The 20,441-nt window shown below is 41.4% G+C and overlaps 1 protein-coding gene across 12 annotated transcripts in view; it reads right to left on the bottom strand.

The window, feature by feature from the left end:
- The window catches only part of MAP7D3 (MAP7 domain containing 3), a 30,949-nt gene extending 13,447 nt beyond the window's left edge, over positions 1–17,502 (bottom strand). For 5 of the 12 annotated variants that reach the window (XM_026479719.4, XM_026479720.4, XM_026479722.4 and 2 more), the window contains exons 1-8: positions 17,354–17,462; positions 10,640–10,738; positions 10,458–10,541; positions 9,212–9,375; positions 5,792–5,906; positions 5,154–5,258; positions 2,355–2,450; positions 866–991 (exon numbers count right to left, since the gene is read on the bottom strand). In XM_026479719.4, coding sequence (XP_026335504.2) covers positions 866–991; positions 2,355–2,450; positions 5,154–5,258; positions 5,792–5,906; positions 9,212–9,375; positions 10,458–10,541; positions 10,640–10,738; positions 17,354–17,414 — 850 coding nt within the window. In that variant the 5' untranslated portion in view covers positions 17,415–17,462. Of the gene's footprint in view, positions 1–865; positions 992–2,354; positions 2,451–5,153; positions 5,259–5,791; positions 5,907–9,211; positions 9,376–10,457; positions 10,542–10,639; positions 10,739–17,353 lie in introns of all 12 variants that reach the window. The other 7 variants (XM_026479721.4, XM_048213552.2, XM_057314893.1 and 4 more) reach the window with 4 other exon arrangements.
- Between the last annotated feature and the right edge of the window lie 2,939 nt (positions 17,503–20,441).

Genomic DNA, 20,441 nt, shown 5'->3' with positions numbered 1-20,441 from the left:
ATGATAGCTATGATAGCACTGTAATTTATTTTACTAATCATATGAACATTAACAGAAAAAAAATTAAAAGAATTAAAAGGATAAATTCTGGAAAGAAAAAAGTGGAGGAAAAAAGAAAGAATGATGGGAATAGTGCATTTGAGGTCTCCACTACTGAGGACTTCTTACCACCCACAGGCATATCTAACACTCTATGTGACCTATAAGTGAGAAAATCCACATAAGCCTGAGGATGGATTTTATTTTACTGTTAATAAAAAGCTGAAGAGCAGCTCAACGTTATTCTTCCACAGTTTAGGGGAAAAAGGAGGGTGGAGTAGGAAACTTTCTCCCTTGATACTATAAACATTTTTGATACTCTTAACTTCAGTGGCACACTGAAGCACAGGTCAAGAAACCCATAGATCTTTAAACATTTAGGGCTGGGGCGCCTGGGTGGGCCAGTGGGTTGCGCGTCCAACTCTTAGTTTCAGCTCAGGTGATCATCTCAGGGTTCTGGGATTGAGTCCCATGACAGGCTGCAGGGAGCCTGCTTCTCCCTCTCCCTCTGCCACTCCCCATTTGTGCTCTCTCTCAAATAAATAAATAAATAAAATCTTTAAAAATTTTTTCAAAAAAATCATTAAAAAATTTAACAACTACCACAATTACCTTATCCCATCCTATCAATAAACTATTACCCAGATAACTAATCTACCATGCCAGAAGGCATAAATATACAACATAAAATTTGGGGTAAAATCAGTCATCTGGAAACTACTGATTCAAATTATTTTTATATCTTACTGCAACAAATTAAATGATACAACCTGCTTTTTAAGTGCAAATACTAACACCTTCAGGCTTTCTGCACTATGCCTGTTACCTGGAGTATCTTTCCCAGGAACTGACAAGGAAGCAGCACTTTTGCTCCTGGCTATTGATGCTTTTGTAGGGACAAGCAGGCGAGTGATTAAATTATTCTCCCGAAGACTGGTATATGGGTGACGAGCTAAATGAGGAGAACAAACAAAAATGATTCAAGTTGAGGTCTCACAAACAGGTGTAAAGCAAGAAAGAGCAATGTGAACTGCTGCAAATGAGAATTTTCCCAGCCTAAAAGTAGAAGCAACGAGAGCAATGGGACTAAACACCGCCACTGGATCAGACCGCCTTGCTAGGGAAGAGAGCACCTGAATTAAGGGTCAAAGGCGCTGGCATACACAGTAACCCCAATGAAGAAATCTAGGTACCATATTTAACAAGGCCCTATCCAATGTATAGTCTCTACAGAGGAATTCACATACAGAGAAAGTTGTATGTGACAAAACAACTTTGACATGGATTTCTACAGATATATGTAACTGACAGAGTGGTCAAGTTCATTACCAAAAGCTCCAAGGGACTAACTGAATTCTTTTGTTAAAGTGCATCTTGTAAATACCTTGCTATAAAAGTCTGTAGGTTCCTAGAGATCCCTGTTAACAATGGCATTTGTTATAACAGGCTCTGACCTGAATCAATAAACTGGAGAGAGTATTCTGTGAGTGAATGGTTCGGTATAAAACAAAAATCAACAGTTGTGTTTGACAGAGAAAAGTTGTGCAGGGGAAGGTGTTGGAAAGAAACTACTTTAAATAAGGAAGTACTTCAGGGGCGCCTGGGTGGCTCAGTCGGTTAAGCATCTACCTTCAGCTCAGATCAGGGTCCTGGGATCGAGCCCTGCATCAGGCTCCCTGATCAGCAGGGAGTCTGCTTCTCCCTCTCCCTCTGCCCTTCTACCCCTGCTTGAGCTCTTAAATAAATAAATAAATAAATAAATATCTTTTTTTTAAAAAAGTACCTCAGATGTGGGTAATGCTATGAAGCAATACAGCAAAGCTTTGAGGTTCAAATTATGGCCAATAACTTAAGAACTTCTGAACACTAAGGAATGTTTGAAGAGAATCAAGTCCTCCAGCACAAATCTTTATCTATACCAACACTCTGATCTAGTCCCTCAGCTTCATTACAGACTTCTTGCTCAGATGACAGCAGAATTACATATTTCATTTAAAGACAGAGTCTTGGCTTCAGCCAAGTAAGTATGGCATCAAAGGACATTTTTTAGTTAAAGAAGGGATATTCTGGCTTCAAATTTTAGGAATGACTTCTCAAGCAACCAAATATTAACACAGATCCCTTTTTTTGAGAGAGAGGAGAACAGAAAGCACAGGGGTAGGGAGGTGCAGGGAGAGACAATCTTAAGCAGGCTCCAAGCTCAGCATGACCTGAGCCAAAATCAGGAGTCAGAGTTCAACTGACTGAGCCACACAGGAACTGCAACAGATCTCTTTTAAACCACTATTTAAGACTGGTACTTAGAAATAACTAACCAGTTGGTTTTTCTTCTATTTGTACAGTTTCCACAGGGGCCTGCAGTTTGTTAGATCTTCTATTCAAGGACGAGCTTCTCTTCTTTTCTATTTTTTCTGGAGATCAAAGGCAAAGGAATATTATTTTTTACAAATTATTTAAATATATTATTTCAGGAGTGTGTCACTCTTCTTTTCAAATGTTTTTTATCTTCTCTACTCTTGCTTGTAAAAATTTAAATAGCAAATCTTATGTGGAGATTCTACATCCCCAAACCAAACTTAGTTTACTCTTTAAGTTATCTGGAAAATAAAATTAATTAGAAAAAAAAGTTAAAAATTAAGAGGACAGTGTCTAATACCACCTGACAAGATCAACATTCCCAAACTGGGAACATACAACCTTTAATTTTGGACACAATCCATGACATCTATTACTAAAGTAATGTATACTTTAGTTATAATGGTTATTTTTTTAAACAAAAATGATCATTAACTTTTGGCACGTATGTCACAATTTTAGCAACCTAATGAAAAACGTGGTTTGTGTAAACACTTTTCTTGAAAATTCTAAAATATTCTGGCTCAGGATACTGAAGACTGTCTGTTTAAAGAGTAACTTCTCTTTTGGGAACCTGTAAATTAAACTGGGGACTTGTACATATTGACAATGTAGCATCATTTGAAAATTCCTGAACTGATAATGTAATTGAACAGCATGAACCAGAGGTATAATCAATGCAATCATGTGATTAAATCACACATCCTTTATTTTCATACTGCAAGAAATGACAAGATAGTGTGAACAGTTATTATGAGTCAGCAAATGAGCAGAAGAAAAATAGACAATTTGAATTAGCCAAGATTTAAAACAGGGCTACTTAAAATATTACAGGTTATTAGATTATGAACTTCATTTGAGTGTGAAATGTTCATCTCTCTGGATCAAACAGGTTTCATTTCAATTTCAAGAGATTTTACAAAGGTAAGCCACCACCGATATGGATTTTATTTTCCCTGACATCATTAATTACAACATTCATTGTTTCAGAGTGTGCAACAGACTGTACCTGTAAGTTATTTCACCAAGTATCTTCCACACATACCTTCTCGAATTAAAAACTAGTAAAAAAAATCATTTAAAAAGTTACTTGGAATTGCTCTTTCAGTGCAATTTAGTTATTATCCTAAAAGTCATCACCTGTTTCTCCTCTTTACAAGTCTCATTAATACAGGATGAGGCCTATTAATGAAAGCATACTAATATTTGCTCATTATACTAAAAATGTCATACACGTCTGTGGAAGAAGTATTTGCTAACTCCTCAAAGCAATTAGATAGTGAAAGAGTAAATGCCTGTGAAACAAGATATATCAAAATAAATGTATATATACATATATAATGAAAATATACAAATACAACATTGCAATGAATGCTATCTAATTTTTCTAAAGGATTGAACTGGTGAATAATAAATTAATTTTATTACATGACAAGGAAGGTGCTAAAGAAAACCTTCCTACATGAATCTACAAATGAACCCAGACTACACATAAGTGCTCTGGGAAAACCTATCGAGGGTTAGGGTGGTAAGTGGATCAACTTTTGTTAGACCATTAGAAGAAAAAATGTGATAACCCCAGATTGGAGGGGCCCCCCCCGCTCAGCGGGGAGTCTGCTTCTCCCTCCCCCTCTGCCCCTCCCCTGCTTGTGCTCTTTTACTCTCACTTGCTCTCAAGTAAAATCTAAAAAAAAAAAGGTTTTTAAATTCAAACCATAATTATGCCCTTTTTTTCAATTCATAAGGCACTGAAGTGGAATATGTTTGCCGTGTCTTCTTCCTGCCAAGATCACTTCTGTTTTTGCATCTGGAAAGGACTTTTTTTAAAACTGATTGATGGGTATGGTTACCTAATCCATTTCAATTATCAGTGGGAAGCACCATGCACAATAAGCCAGATATGGTCACTGACAGGGGAAGAATTTTTTTTAAAAGGAACGCTAATTAAAAGGGCAAACACCAGAAGCAAAAGGTATATGAGGTAGTCATAGCAGATCATTTCTTTTTCTTTTAAAGAACACCACATTAGCACTATGAAGAGTTGTAAAGCGGAGGTTAGCAATGCTTTGCTCATTAACATGGGTACCACTTTATTTGCTTTGGAAGAAAACACAGGCTTATTACTGAAATGTACAATTTCAACATCATGATCCATCTACCAAATGACCAAAATATAAGCCATAAACAACCATGACAGAGTAAAGAGCACTGAATTTCTTGGGGTCTTAATTAAAAAGCCAGGAAGGTAATTACACTTGCCTATCTTTACAAGGTTGTCATGAATAACAAGTATGACGTATGTGAAGCAGGTCAACCTGTCCACTGCTGTATATATGCTAACGTTTTCCTTAAATGAGGTGATGTTCGTGAAACTTAATGGAAACTGGATGACCAGTCTAGCTACTCTCTAGGAAAAAGGATTTCATTTCCTGGTTAGGTAGAATATGAATCACTTTTATAACATGTTATCGTGCCACGTAATGGCAATGTCTTTTGGTCAAAATATGTTTCAGTTTGGGCTACCCGAACTCAACAAACGCCTCCGATGATTCATATACAAATAATGAAACAAGGATTAATACTGATGAAAATATAAAATAGTAATGACCATCTCTATCTACTACAAAACAAGGTGGTGCTCTTCTGAAATAAATCTAAATGTTCCACAATCTAAAGGATAAGTGGTACTGTGAAAAGATATAAAAGGAATCTATTTCATTGGTTTAAAATTCAGCAGAACACATGAAATAACTACTTACTCTTGGCAATAGAATTTTGAGGACCTCCAGATGACATAGACATTTGTTTGTGTAAACCAGAAGTCTCTTGTTCAAGTTTTTCAGTAGATATAGAACGTTTATTGGCTGAGAAAAGATATAATATTTACTGTACTCATACTTAAAGAAAGCATCATTAGCTGAAACAAAGTAAGTTCATGATGTAGCTCTATGGAGTACGTGCATTAATTAGGTGCGGTGTTCACTGTCATTCCTTACAAATGATATAAATTTAGGTTTCATGAAACTGTAGAATTCTGTCCATTTATAGGAAAATTTATAGTACCCTCAATTTAGTAAATGGGGCAGACTTAATTTGTTTTTAAAATATGCATTGGATAAAGCTGTATAAAGCTTTATTATTAATCATTTTTACAGAGATTACAAATTTAAATGGTAAGATTTTGGATATACTGGATAAAATAATACAATTTCTTTCACAATCTTACAATGACACAAATTTAAACATAAATTTACGTGCACACCTAAGAGTACATGGCAGCATTTTCACTTAAGATACATAGCTCAAAACCTTGTTGTAAATGCAACCTTGCAGCAATAGCCAATATCTAAACAGGAACATGAATGTGAACTTCAAGTTTAACAGTTGTATTAATTACCAGTTTTGGTTTCTGGGTTCATGGCTGTAGAGCCTTCCCATGACCATCTTTTTTGACGATGATCAACACGGTTGCTCCGTTCCAATGTCCGATAAAGAACAGCTTTGAATCTCTCCTATTTAAAATAAATGCCAACAAATTTTTACATATTCATTATATCAGTTAGTATAATTTACATCTGTGAGTTAGAAAACCAACCCATTACCAAATTTTTGTATCAGGCAAAATCTGGGGGGGGGGGGGAGACATCAGGTAATAGTTAAAAATGTAGACCAAAAAAATAAATGAATAATTGAAGACCATGTTTCTGGTATCAATCAATGTCAATGCTTCTCTTGAATAACAGGCTTTGATCTTATGGATATGAACTGAGGAACAGACTGTGCTTCCCTCTGCTTATATCATTAGGAAATTAATTAATCTGACAGAGAGAGTGCACACAAGCAAGGAAAGCGGCAGGCAGAGGGAGAAGGAGAAGCAGGGAGCCTAGATGGCGCAGTCAGTTAAGCATCTAACTCTTGATTTTGGCTCAGGTCATGACCTCAGGATCATGGGATAGAGACCCACATTGGGCTCCAGGCTCCACATGGAGTCTGTTTGGGATTCTCTCTCCCTCTCTCTCTCTGCCCCTACCCCCGCTCACTCTCTAAATAAATAAATAAAATCTTTAAAAAATAAAATACACCTTAAATTATTTGTAGAATCAGGCAGGGAAAAAAACAACTAACACACATATAAGTGAAATCTATGCCACAACCATCTATAATACCCATGTTTGTAACATCTTAAATTCTCATAATAAAGTTTAAAAGAAAAAGATAATTGATGTGTTTGTCTTGACCTCAACTTTTTTTAAGTTTTCTTTGTTTAAGTCATCTCTGCACCCAACGTGGAGCTCCAACTCAGAAGATCAAGAGTGTACACTCTTCCGACTGAGCCAGCCAGGCGCCCCTTGACCTCAACTTTAATTGCAAGGGCTCGGGATAATAGCTACTCAACTGTAAACACCACACTATGGCAAAACAACCCCACCGCCAGAAATGAGGGGCATGCATGGTTTTCCTTTCTGATATTTCAAGTCCTTGTGCTGTAACAGTGAACTCTACTCAGGTAAGCAAATCAACTGCAGGGCCAGGAGGCTTTCTACTCTTCCCTGACAACGACTGTTTCATAGCAACATCATCCTTACAATGCCCCCACCATTTCTCTGAGGGAAAAGATAAACATGTTATAGGAAAATGGAGTCTCATCCATATCCTCTGAGGAGAAAAGCAACTGCAATTCTTAAAATGTATCAAATGGTAATATTTTAAAATTGTATTTTTTAACAGAAAGTAAGTTGCTCGAATTACTAAAAACCCAGAAAGTATAACAAAGACAAAACAGTGAATTGTCTTGTGTTATTGAAACAAAATTCTGATTCGTAAGAACCCTATCCCCCTGCTTCCAAATGCACTGGCCCTCTGTGCTCTCAGGTTCCTGTAGCATCCATGGCTCCTACAGGTCTCCTGTCTACACTCCCCTCCGAAGCACCATCCCTGCTCTAAGGAATCATTCTCTCTATGTGCAGGCTGCTCACAGTGCCCCATGGTCCCTTCCTGCTCTGCCAGGGTCCACCCCCCCCACCACACTAGTTTTGTGAGGCTGATTCTCCCTTGCTCCTTTTCTTCTTGTCCTTCTGCCTCTTTTCTCCCACCACACCTCTGGCTCCCTCCCTCTCTGCAGTGCCATTTTGTTACATTTTCTCTGGGCTCTCTCTTTCAGGTTCCTCTTTCTCTAAGACTGTCTTTTTTTCTCTCGGTCCCTGGGAGTCTCTCTCCTCCAGGGACCCTCCCCCACTCTTCAGTATTCTGTTTTACTTTCTTTCAGTCTCTTAGTTCAGATAGCTCTATCTCTGGCCTTCATTCTCTTCACCACAGAAGTAAATTAAGGAGCTCTTTCACAGAAGAACACGGCGAGTAACAGAAATTCTGAGTGAGAGTTCATCAAATACTGGAATATGAAAAAACAGCATAAGCAACCACAGAAAGGTACAGAGAGAGTGGTAGTGGACCATGGGCATGGAAGAAATGGCATGGGAACAGTGCTAGAATAAGGAAGATCCATAGTCGGGGCAGGCGCTGGGGGTGAGGTGTGTGAGAGCAATCGTGTGCACAAGGAGGAAGAGTGAGCCCCACAGAGAAGAAGCCTCATGGGGACAAATGAAACCAAAAAGGACGGACAGAAAAAGAAAATGTAAAATTAGAGCAACAGGGGTGCCTGGGTGGCTCTTGGTTTCTGCTCAGATCATGATCTCATGGATCCTGAGATCCAGCCCTGTGTTGGGCTCCACGCTTGGCAGGGAATCTGCCTGGGAACTCTCCCTCTGCCCCCTCCCCCAACTCGTGCTGCTTGCTCTCTTGTGCACGCTCTCTCTCAAATAAATAAGTGAATCTTAAAAAAAAATAAGAGCAACAGAAGAAAAGAGGGAGATATAAAAACACACTGAGAGAATAGGCAGAAAGTCCAAAGATGGGGAGAGAGAGAGAGAGAAGTCAAGACAAAGAGGAAGGAAAAGTGAGGCGCCTCGGGAAGTAAAAGGTCTCAGTCAGCCGGAGAACCAGAAGACAGACTCAGAGTTAGTTAGGGACACTTGAGAACCACCGGAATAAAGCAAAAGAGAAAACGCCAGCAAGAAAGGGAACGGTGTCCCAGAGAACATGGCAGATTCACAAGGAGTGAAGGATCCCGAGTAAAGTAGTGGCATGACCTACAGGAGACAAATCTGGTGTCAGAGAGCATCAGACAGAATGAGACAGGTAGCCAGATGCCCAAGTATGGACCCTAAAAGACAAACTGACTGAAGAAGGACAGAGGGGAAAGACAGGGCATCGCGAAGGCAATGACTCATACCAACACGGTGCCAGACACCAGAAGAGTCCAGGAAGGTAAAGAGAGCAGCAGGGCCCTGGCACAGCAGGGAGGAAGAGCGCACAGGGCAGAAAGGCAGGGGAAGCCAGATGGGAGCGCAAGCGCTGTCATCTCACTGGCCTGTGCTCAAGCAAGCAGAGTGGCGGCCCTGAGAAATAAGATGGGGGCCTATCAGTGGGACTGTGAACACGAGGCCTCGGTATAGAGCTCAGAGCAAACCCTGGGCCGAGACACCAGTGGGCCGCATCCCGGAGGGGAAGGGCTCTCTTCCCAGGCCTGTGAGGCTCCTCTTTATCTCAGCTAGCAGGCTGAAACTCAGGGATCTGAGAGGGCAGGGACAAGAGGCTGTACCGCTGAAGGGAAGAAGGGAGAACTGGGACTGGGTCCTTGGCGGGGGGGGGGGGGGGGGGCAGGAAAGGCAGTGAACAGCTAAGAAAAAAGTATTCCAGTGGCAGACGACACGGCGTGGCATCTGATTTAACAGGCTAACAAACATGTACTGTACTGTACCCTTTCTTCCTGTAATTTTTGTTTCCTTTTTTCTTCTGCGGATATTCTCCGCTGCTCATCCTTTTCTTTTTGTTCTTTCAGTTTTCGTTGCTTCTCTTCCATCTGTTTTTCATACTGGATCCTGGACTTTCTTTCTTTTTCAAGCAGTTGTGTTTCCTTATTAGCTGAAATATTCCAAATACATTTTCGAGGTGTAAGAGCCAAAAAAATATTTAAGTTTTCCACAACACTCACGAAGAAGGAGAAAGTTAATATATCTCCCTCTTTCTTAAAAATAACATGACCTATGCTTGTAACAAAAGATTATATAAGTGCACGAGAATGGCCACTGAAGAATCGTTTGCACCGGCTGTTCATTTAACTCCAGAGAACGGAGATGGCTTAGATGACCCTCATATCCTGTCCAAACTAAAATTCCAAATTAAAAACAAATATTTTCTTTCACGTGATATTTCCGCTGATTTGCGCTGAAGTTAAACCCCACCAGATTAACATGCTATATACATTAAAATAAGAATTAAAAAGAAAACACATGGCCAGCATGGTTTTTTTTTTCCTTCTACTAGGAAACTTCTTTCAAAGGCCTCATCTATGCAGACCGTATTTAAGCATGCCAGTTTTACATTCATGGAGTTAGTCAGACACCACACTATGAAACAGCATGGTATTTTCCTATTTCAAATTTCCCCTCACTAAAGCCTGGAGATCATCTATGCAGTTCTAAAATACTCTCCTGAAGAGCTCCAGGAAGAAGTAACTCCTCACCGAAACAAAGACAAATGATATCCATTTGAATGAAGCTGAGCACAAGTTTTGTCAAGGGATTTCAAAGACCAGAGAAATTCTCTTGAGGGGTAAAAAGACTATTCTTTTGGATCCTAATTTACACTTGAGAAGCCTATGTTAGGATTACTAGCAACTTCATTTTCCTTTTTAGAGTCATTTTTATTGAAACCCCATTCTGCTTGTTTCTACAAATGTTTCAAGTTTTCATACCTTAGTTTTCAGAAAATTAGAGCTAACAGAAACTACTACTTCAAAAATTAAACAATTTAATCAAGTATTTTTCACGGGCCTTCTTTATCTGCCTTAGTATAATTATTGAAAACAATGTAATACATCCTAGAAAAAATATAATCTATGATGTAAACAGATCAGGAAAAGTAGGTAAAATCACTCTGAAAATACACAACCTTGACAGAAAATTCATTCATTCCCATTTTTTTAAAAAAAGTCTAAAATAAACCTTCTTGTTGTCTTTTCTTCTCTTCTCTGCGCTCCTTCGCCAACCTCTGCTTCACATCATTTTTAAGCACGGACCCATCTATTACTAAAAACAAAATAGGAAAATATAGTAAGGCATTAATAGATCCAATTTTAGTGACATGATACTCTGACATCTATCAAAAAGCATTCTAGATATTACACCTGGTTTAAAAGTTGATCTTATATTTGAAGATTGAGATGGAACAGTGCTAAAACCACTCTGACTCCTCCTTTCCTCGGCAATGGCATGAGCAGCAGCAACTGGAATACAAGGAGATAAAGGGAAGGGATTAGATACTATGAATACAAACTTATTCGAACAGTTAATAAAGGGGGAGGCAAAGCCCAGGCAATCGTCCTTGATGATACAGAATACCATCTTTCATCTAGAAGGCAAAATCACGACAGATTAATCCACATCAACAACAAAGACATACTGAGTACCTATGATGTTCAACAACAGTTTAAGAAAGAATTAAAGCTGTTTACTGTGCATGTGCCAGCCTATCTGTGGACTTAGAGTTGTCAGCGGGAGTGGCAGCACGGGCTTGTGCATGAGTAGGAGCTAATGATTAATAGCTTTCAAAAATGTCTCAGATAAGACATTACACCAAGTACTGGAAAAACTGAGCTGGCACAGAATTGGAAGAACTGTTTCACCATAAACTGAGAATTTAGAGAAGACTTGGTGTTTACGGATCTGAATTTGGAAGCAGAAGTGTCAACAGTGAGATCCTCAGAGACTGGGCCCAATATTAAAAAGTTCATTTACAAATTACCTAGATGTGGGGTTTTCTTTACCTACATTGCTTTAAAGATATTAGCAATGCCTGCCTTTCCCCACCCCCAGTGTCTGGGGTGGGGGCCCAGGCATTTCCAGTTGCTAAAAGCTCTATTCTAATGCAGTGAAGGTGGAGAAGCACTCAAGGAATTTCCATTGAGATAGTATTATTCTAGGTAGAAAAATGTCAGGCAAACAGAGATAAATTTACACATGCCTTGTAAAACAGGCCAAAAAGTGGTAAATAAACTTCAATAACGGTGAAATACAAGATTAGGGGATCACAATTTGAGGGAGAGTAAGAAAAACAAATGCCAGGATGATACACACACCAATTATTATAGGGGATTCCCGAGCCCTTTAATTCCATTTATAGCTGTATCTAAAATGCCCCACAATGCTGGGCATCTTCCGGAAGGCTCTGGAGATTAAGTCTGTACATTCTCCTCCACCTTTGTGAAAGCACAGGAAAAATGCCCCGTGATACCACATACAGTTCTGTTTTCTATATATTAGGAAAAAATACAACAGTTGAAGAGGGGCAGTTAAAATAATGAAAGGAACAGAGTAGGGGTCATTGTCCTTAAGGAATGAAGACTCTGAGGTGTTCCTTGCCACTGAGGAAAGGTATCTGGGAGTCATTTTACAGAGTAACCTTGATAGTGACATCATAATTGCTGCCATAGGGACCACTATTTCAAAAGGGGAAAGGGATGCTTTTTTTTTTCACCCCAGAGACCTAACAGCTCAGATAATCCATGATTTAGCTAAATTTGAAGATTAGACTGTTCTCAGCTTCCTTCATAGTTCAATTACCAGCAATTCTATGGACCACAGATTATCCTCTGAATTTGAGTACTAGTGTATTAGGAAGAATTCTTAAATATAGTCTATAAATTAATTAAACCCTCCTACACACTCTCTCCCGCTTTTAACATCTCTACATGAGCACAGAAAAAACAACAGTTGGTTTTGCACATTCTGTTTTCCTGCTTAGAGTCCCAAAGAAAGTTCATATTTTGGCACAAATTACCTGACCATAAGGACAATTTCTCTCGAAATGTACAATTTTACCATATTTAAAGATCTTATTAAACAGTAGTAACCTCAGAATTAGCTGTGGTGGGAATAATGAACTAAATAATTTAAAGGTTAATGTGGTAATAATATCAAGTCTGATTTTTAGAACTTCGTATTCAAATTCCCACTGGCAAGAAATACATTCACCAAAAGGACAAGCTCTAGAAGTTATTTAAAATGTCCAGGCAATGGGAGAAAGTCTTTATGTCTGAACTTAACAGAGTATTTTATTCAACTCCGTTGAATGAGGGAATTCCCTTACTGTTCATTTTAAAGCTACAGTAAGGTACGGTTTAAGTATACCACAGTATTTCTGTACTTCCTATACTAATTCTGAATCCCAAATTACACTTAAAAGTTACCTTTTGCGGGGCGCCTGGGTGGCTCAGTCGGTTAAGCGTCTGCCTTCAGTGTGGGTCATGATCTGAGGGTCCTGGGATGGAGCCCTGTGTCTGGCTCCCTGCTAAGGGGGGGCAGTCTGCTTCTCCCTCTCCCTCTGCCCACCCCACTCATGTTCTCTCTCTCAAATAAATAAAATCTTAAAGAAAAAAGTTACCTTTTGCCTGGAGGTTAAGAAAATGCATAGAATTTATTACTAAAACTGAAATATGAACCTTAATCTTTATGGTACTTTCTTAAAAATTGCTATAACATATAATGTATATCACCTCACCATTTAAGAAATTCTTTTCATTTGTATGACTTCATTAAATTCTAACAATCCTATAAAGTGGATATTATTTTCCCTATTTTTCACAAATAAGAAAAATTGCAGTTAAACATTACTTTCCCAGATCACACAGGTAGTAACCGGTGAAGCCAGAACTTGATTCAGTTGTAGATTAAGAAGCAACTTCACTTCTTATCAAGGACCAAACTGTACAAAACCCACATTAACCTTTATACGACATAGTTCTTTATTCCCACCTCTGCTACTTCTAAGGTTACTTCTATTTAAAATATCACAAAGAGGGGCGCCTGGGTGGCACAGCAGTTAAGCGTCTGCTTTCGGTTCAGGGCGTGATCCCGGTGTTCTGGGATCGAGCCCCACATCAGGCTCCTCTGCTATGAGCCTGCTTCTTCCTCTCCCACTCCCCCTGCTTGTGTTCCCTCTCTCGCTGGCTGTCTCTGTCTCTGTCAAATAAATAAATAAAATCTTTAAAAAAAATAAAATAAAATATCACAAAGAAGGAATTAAGATCTAAATGTTGACTCAACAATAAGTAAATGAAATATAGGTGTTTGGGTTTATACTTTGAAAATACAGCAATGGAAATATGGTAAAATAAAGCACTATATGCTGTGACTAAGAAAGGCCTAAACTTAGAAAAAAAACATGTGAGAGACAATGCAAGAAAATCATTCTCCTCCTACAAGGGGAAACTTAATTAAAAACTCAATCATCCTGTATATCCAGCCCAATAAAAGCCTCAGAACGAAATGAACCAAAAATAGGCACCACCAAGGATCCCAAAGTTAAAGAATGTTTTACATTTAATAAATTTTTTTAAAAGATGTCATTCAAATTTTGAGGCTTCTTTTGGACATAAAGCATTTTAGCTCATTACCAACTTCAATATAGTGGAAATTTCTGCTTCTGTCACCGCCCCCACCCAATACACACTGGATCTGTGTCACCAGAACACTTTTCCATAACAACTAGTTCAAGAATGGTAATGCTCTTCCTAAAGCTGCACAATCACTTCAAAATGCTTAATCCCATGAGATGCCAATGATAAATACTCATCCCAATACTTACTCAGCAGTTCTATGTTGTCGGCCACAGCTGTTGCTCTTGCTATCCACTCAGAATTCAATGTAACATCTGTAGCCCCACCTCACCATGACCTTTCTTCCCCAAGATCCTTTCTTCTGTACTCATCAGAAATATTAGATTACATAAACTAGTATTTTTATTAGGTAGCAAAGGGCATAGATTGCAAAAAAATGACTGAAAGGTTTGCTTTTTTTTTAATAAAATGGCTATGACTATGGCAGAGAATCACCATACTATGAAACTAATTGTTACAGATTAACAGATTTAGTGCAGCTCACTGTTATTTGGAAAACAGAAAAAGCAGCAGCAATTGCCATAAACTCCTAGCATGAGCTCCTGTGGGATACAGTGCACTGGGAGGGTCTAGCGGTAGATTGTTCCAGCAGCTCAACACCTGACCTCTCTTCCCACAGCTGCTGGCTCTGTCCTCCATCCACTCTCATTCAAAGTTGAGCAGTTGAAAGTGGTGTGGTCCCTGGCAGATCCATTCCACCCATACCAAGGATCTCTCCTCATGGCGTTAGGACAGTCATTAGGCAAGGAGAAGGGTGGTTAATTATTTTTTTAAAAAAGGAAACTGAAGAAATCTGTAATTAGGGAACCCCAAAATAAGACAGATTCACATAGTTTTGCCTAAAACAGCAACAAAGTCATAGGGCTGAGATTTCAAGATCCCTAGATCAAATCCAAAGATAGCACATCTTGGGGCACCTGGCTGGCTTAGTCAGAAGAGCATGCGACTCTTAATCTCTGGGTCCTGTGTTTGCACCCCATAGTGGGTACAGAGATTACTAAAAAATAAACTTAAGACAAAACAAAAAAATTCCTCAAAGATAGCATGTCTTAAAGTAAATTACAGACCGTTTCCTACCATTCAGAGCTGTCTACAGTGCAATGGCTACTTGGAAAAATATTAAGCTAATCAGAATATATATTCAAGTTGTAGAAGCTATCCAGGATTTTACAGCTGGGATTCTGGGTGCTGGACTTGAGAACCTTAAGGTTTCTCCAGCTCTAAAATTCTATAATGATCTGACTCAATCTTAGTAGCTTTTCCTGCATTTGCTTAAAGTATTCTGAGTAACTTATCCTAAACTTAGAAATTACTTGTGAATTTAGAAAAACAAGAACCGTGACAAGTCAGTGGCAAAGTTTCCTATGCTCATCAGGTTGAAACAGTCACATAAATTATCTTAAAACAATCACGTACAAAAATATAAAACACATGTTTTGTTAAAAGAAGTGTTATTTCGGGGCGCCTGGGTGGCTCAGTCGGTTAAGCATCTGCCTTCTGCTTGGGTCATGATCCCAGCGTCCTGGGATGGAGTCCCGCTTGGGGCTCCCTGCTCAGCGAGGAGTCTGCTTCTCCCTCTCCCTCTGCTCTTTCCCCATCCCCCTTCCCTGCTCAGGCTTTCGCCCTCTCTCTCTTTCAAGTAAATAAAAATTTTTAAACTCTTTCAAGTAAATAAAAATTTTTAAAAAGTGTACTTCTTCAGTATGCTACAATCTTAGCACGGTGCTATGCACAGAAAACATAATTCAATGAATGTACATAATTCACGCACCCGAAGAAGTTATTTGTTCAGGGACAATGTTTTAACTCTTGAAGCCAGGCTCCCACCAGGAAGTGAAATTGACCAGATTAATAGATTCAGGGCTACTCACGGTTACTTGGGTAAAAGAATAAAAAGAAGCAACTGTCACAGTGGCATTTCACTTGCCACAAAGTGGCAAAACACTTCAATGACTCCTTGTCCCCTTCAGGAAAACGCTGAGACCATGAGGGCAAATCTAGTTAGGCTGATACTCTGCGAAAAGTCTAACATATGACATGTGATGTTTTCAATTCCTAATAGGAAATGGGCAGCAAGGAGGTCAATTAGGGTTCTGGGTTAAGCCCTTTTTGCATGACTAAGTTTCTGGCTTGAAATACTGTGAATCCAAGCAACTGTCTCATACAAGACTTTAAAATACTTCAAAACATTCAATATCCAAAAATGCTTGGGAGGGGGGTTATCCATAATGCTGGTTACTTTAAACACTGAAATAAACCAATGGCAGAGAGCCTTAGGTGTTAACAAGCAATAAAACAATCCGAATTTACTGTAAACTCTAGGTAAAGATGAAAGCGTATTTGTTTCTGATACATTTGGGGAGTTGATTCGAAGTATTCTGAAGTAACATAAAGCCTCCCAATCGCAGCCAACTTTTCAACTGCAAATGAAAAAAATCCCTAAGGATTTCAGTAAAAATCAATCAAGTTCGTTTTATTCAAGTTCATAATAGGAAACTAGCCTGAGAACACCAAGTAACCTCCCACAAACGAGAAATACCACCTCGCTCAGCTAGCGGAGCAGACTCGTGGGCTAAGCAATGCGCTGCCAAATTTTATAAAATTAACGAGGGGGGGGGCATTTTGGCGTTGGGATCAGTTTAGGAGAAAGCACACTGAAGTGCTGCTTCCCGTTCATTGCAGCCTAGGGTCTGCAAGATGTCCCACGGAAGGTGACATCTTGGCGAAGTCATGTGCTACAACAGGCAAATCAGGAGGAGCGGAGAAAAGTTTCTTCCAACTTTCAAAGCAACAGGCCCCCCCCCCCCCCGCCCCGCCAAGGCTCCGTCCTCACCGGACATTGACCTGGAGGGTGCGGCAGATTAAGCCCTTGGGAGAGGCAAGGACTGCGACTGTGGGAGAGGATGAGAGCGCGAGCGCCCGGCGCAGAGGGAAAACTCCCGACTCTCCGCGCCTGGAAGAGCTGCCCCGGCGCGCGGGGTCTGGGCGGGCGCCCGCACATCCCCGGCTGTGGCGCGTCCGCTCGGCGGCTGCGCCAGCGTCCACCGCCCCCCAACGGCAGGCGGAGCTCGGGACCGTCCGCGGGGTCCGGGGTCCCAGACTCCTCCACCAACCCCCCCCCCCGGCTCCCACAGCGCCCGTTAGTTCCCTCGCGCCCCGCCCGCGGGGTTCGGCCGGTGGCGGCGACCGTTGGGCCGTTGGCCGTGGGACTTCGGCCGTCGGTGGTGCCGGCCGGCCGTTCCCCCACTCACCCCCGTCCCACAACGGTTCCCTGTCCCGTCCAGGGGAACTCCGGGGCGGGTGAGGGGAGGACAGGACGGCGCGAGGCCACCCCGGAGTAAAGTTTTCTGGCGCCCTCCGCGCCGCCCCAACAGTGCCCGGGGCCGCGAGAAGCCCGCCTCCCGCGCGGGCCCGAGCTCCCCCGGGAGCCGCCAAGCCTCTCACCCATCCGTTCGCGCATCCCCCTCAGGGATGTGCCGCCACCGGCGCCCGCGCGCTCCGCCATCTTCCGAGCCGCCGCGTCTGGAACCGCTGGTGGCGCTGGGGGCCTAGTGCGCAGGCTCCGGCGCGGCCGTCTGGCCGGCCTTGGCCGCGGCGCCGGGGGGCGGGGCGGGGCGGGGCCCGCGAACCCCCGGCGCCCGCCTGGGACCCGTAAACTCTGCAGCGCTGCTCCCTAGGCACCACTTCGTGACCTGCTGGGCAGGGACCTCCCGGTCTAAAGAAACCCTCTCGTACGTTCCAGGCTCTCTTCACATCCCTGTGCGGGGAGCCAGCCAATCATCAGCCGGCTTGGCCATCCAACATTCCTTTTTTCCTTTCATCCCGTCTACATAGCAACGCAGTAACATTCCTTCCTTTCTTCGTTTGTTCCTTCGTTCCTTTAGGGAGCATTATACTGAGTGCCTCCTGGGTGCGCTTGTATGCCGAGTTTGCTAGTCTTTGAAACACTACAGAAAGGCCCAAGTTAGGGGGTAGAAGCCCAGAGACAGGTTGGGGGGGGGGAGAGAAATTCCTGTGAGGTGTTAGGGGCCCAATCAAGAGTAGAGCCTTTCTTTAAATTGTTGCAAAATAAATCATGACACTCAAAGTTGCATGAATTATCTCTAGGGTGTTTGTGGGTCTTTACAGTGAAGGAGAGGGCTTACTGACATCAATCTCTCTAGGTTTTGGAGGAGGCCCTTCAAGATTGCAAAACGTTTTCCCCTTCACAAGGAAAAAATTCGCCTGATGCACCTTTGAGGGGCTGACATCACTTCCTGGGTGCTCGCCTGTACAAGGTCGAGTCACCCCTGTTATTAATGTGGTGTGGCACATGGTTGTAGGGAAGCAGTTTATGATGAGGCTGTAGGTATGGGGCAAGAGGCCACTTGTGGGACACACACTTTGATGAGCCCTCTGTATCTCAAAATTACATGGGAGCCGTAAAATGAAAGAAGCTAATAACAGCAAACATTTATTGACTCCTACTATGTGCCAGGCACTGTTCTGTGTTACCCATATTCCTTCATTTAATCCCCCTGCTACCTGACAAAGTAGGTACCATTATCACTCCCATCTCATAGATAAGGAAACTAAAGCAGAGAGAAGTTAAATTATTCACAGTCACACAGTTACTATCAGAACTGGAATTTGAACCCAAAATGTCTAACCAGTAGTCTCCACGTGTTTAGCCTTAAGCAATACTGTTTCATGAAAGTTGGAGATTCATACAGATATAGTTCATAAATGATTAGCATCCAGAATGCACAAAGATCTAAACATACATAAGGAAAAGACAACCTCCAAGAAATGAGCTAAAGGCATAAACGGGTCTCCCACAGGAGAAAAATCACAAATGATCAATAAAGGTTAAGAAAAGATGCTCAAACTCTTTAGTAGTTGAGATAATACAAACAAAACCCACAAGATATCATATTACACCTACAGATTTAGCAAATTTAAAGAGTGGACAGTAAGTCTTGGTGAAGTTGTAGGTTAATACTGAGGATGGAGGAAAAAAATACTGGGGGTGGAGGCAGGAGTGTGGGGGTGTGGTGCGAGTTGGGGGTAGGGTGGGAGTGGGATAGGAGTGGAGAAGAGGGAGTTTGGCATTATAAAGTACCCAGAGCCCTGCTCCTATGTGTACACAGAGACCAACGTTTTGCATGATGCATGTGATGGTCGCCATGACTGTTACTATGACACACATGTGATTAAGGCACCAGCAAAGCAGATACACATAAATTCAGCTTTGATGAATTTATCTGGAACTTCACAAACGGACAATCTAGAAAAATGCAACATCACCTTTATGGATTTTTTTTTTTTTTAGATTTTATTTATTTACTTGAGAGAGAGAGAGGGAGAGCACACAAGCAGGGGGAGCAGCAGAGAGAGAGGCAGAAGCAGGCTCCCCACTGAGCAGGGAGCCCCACGGGGGGGGGCGGGGGGGGAGTTTGATCCCAGGACCCTGGGATCATGACCTGAGCCCAAGGCAGATGCTTAACCGACGGAACTACCCAGGTGGCCCACCTTTATGGTTTTTTGCAAAAATGTCAAAATGCTGAACCCATTGTGAGATGCTGAACTTATCTAATAATGAGGAAAATTCAGACAAATCCAGACTGTGGTATATTCTATGAAACAACTGGCCTGGATGCTTCAAAATGTTAACATCATGAAAGATTAAATACAAACACCAGAGAGTGTTCTGGATCAGAGGAGACTAAAGAGACCAAGTGTGAGGCATGGTCCTTGATTAGAAACTAGATTAAGGGGCGCCTGGGTGGCACAGCGGTTAAGCGTCTGCCTTCGGCTCAGGGCGTGATCCCGGCGTTCTGGGATCGAGCCCCACATCAGGCTCCTCTGCTATGAGCCTGTTTCTTCCTCTCCCACTCCCCCTGCTTGTGTTCCCTCTCTTGCTGGCTGTCTCTATCTCTGTCGAATAAATAAATAAAATCTTAAAAAAAAAAAAAGAAACTAGATTAAAGTGTGCCTGGGTGGCTCAGTGGGTTAAGCATCTGCCTTTGGCTCAGGTCATGATCCCAGGGTCCTGGGATCAAGCCCTAGTCGGGCTCCCTGCTCAGTGGGGAGCCTGCTTCTCCCTCTACCTCTGCTGCTCCCCCTGCTTGTGTGCGCTCTCTCTCTGTCAAATAAGTAAAATCTTTTTTTTAAAAAAGAAACTAGATTTAAAAAATAGCTTAAAAGAGCATTGATTATTGGGGCAATGGGGAAAATTTGAATATGAACCATGTATTAGATGATATTGTATCAAGGTCAAATTTCTTGAGCATCAGAATGATACTGTGGAAAATGTCCCTTTTCTTAAGAAATAAATGCTGAAGAGTTTAGGGGCAAAGCATTTTAATGTCTGAAACTTACTGTCAAGCAGTTCAGAGGGAAAAAAGAGCAAATATCACAAAATGTTAAAAATCGGTGAATCTAGATGGTTACATACATGTTTTACTATTCTTTCAACTCTTCTGTGGGTTTGAAATTTTTCAAAATCAGAAGTTGGAGAGTATTTTTAATCTAGAAAGTGTGGCTTCAGCTG

The sequence above is a fragment of the Ursus arctos genome, chromosome X (genome assembly GCF_023065955.2).
Source record: "Ursus arctos isolate Adak ecotype North America chromosome X, UrsArc2.0, whole genome shotgun sequence".
Lineage (NCBI taxonomy): Eukaryota > Metazoa > Chordata > Mammalia > Carnivora > Ursidae > Ursus > Ursus arctos.
This window is presented reverse-complemented; position numbering and strand designations above follow the sequence as displayed.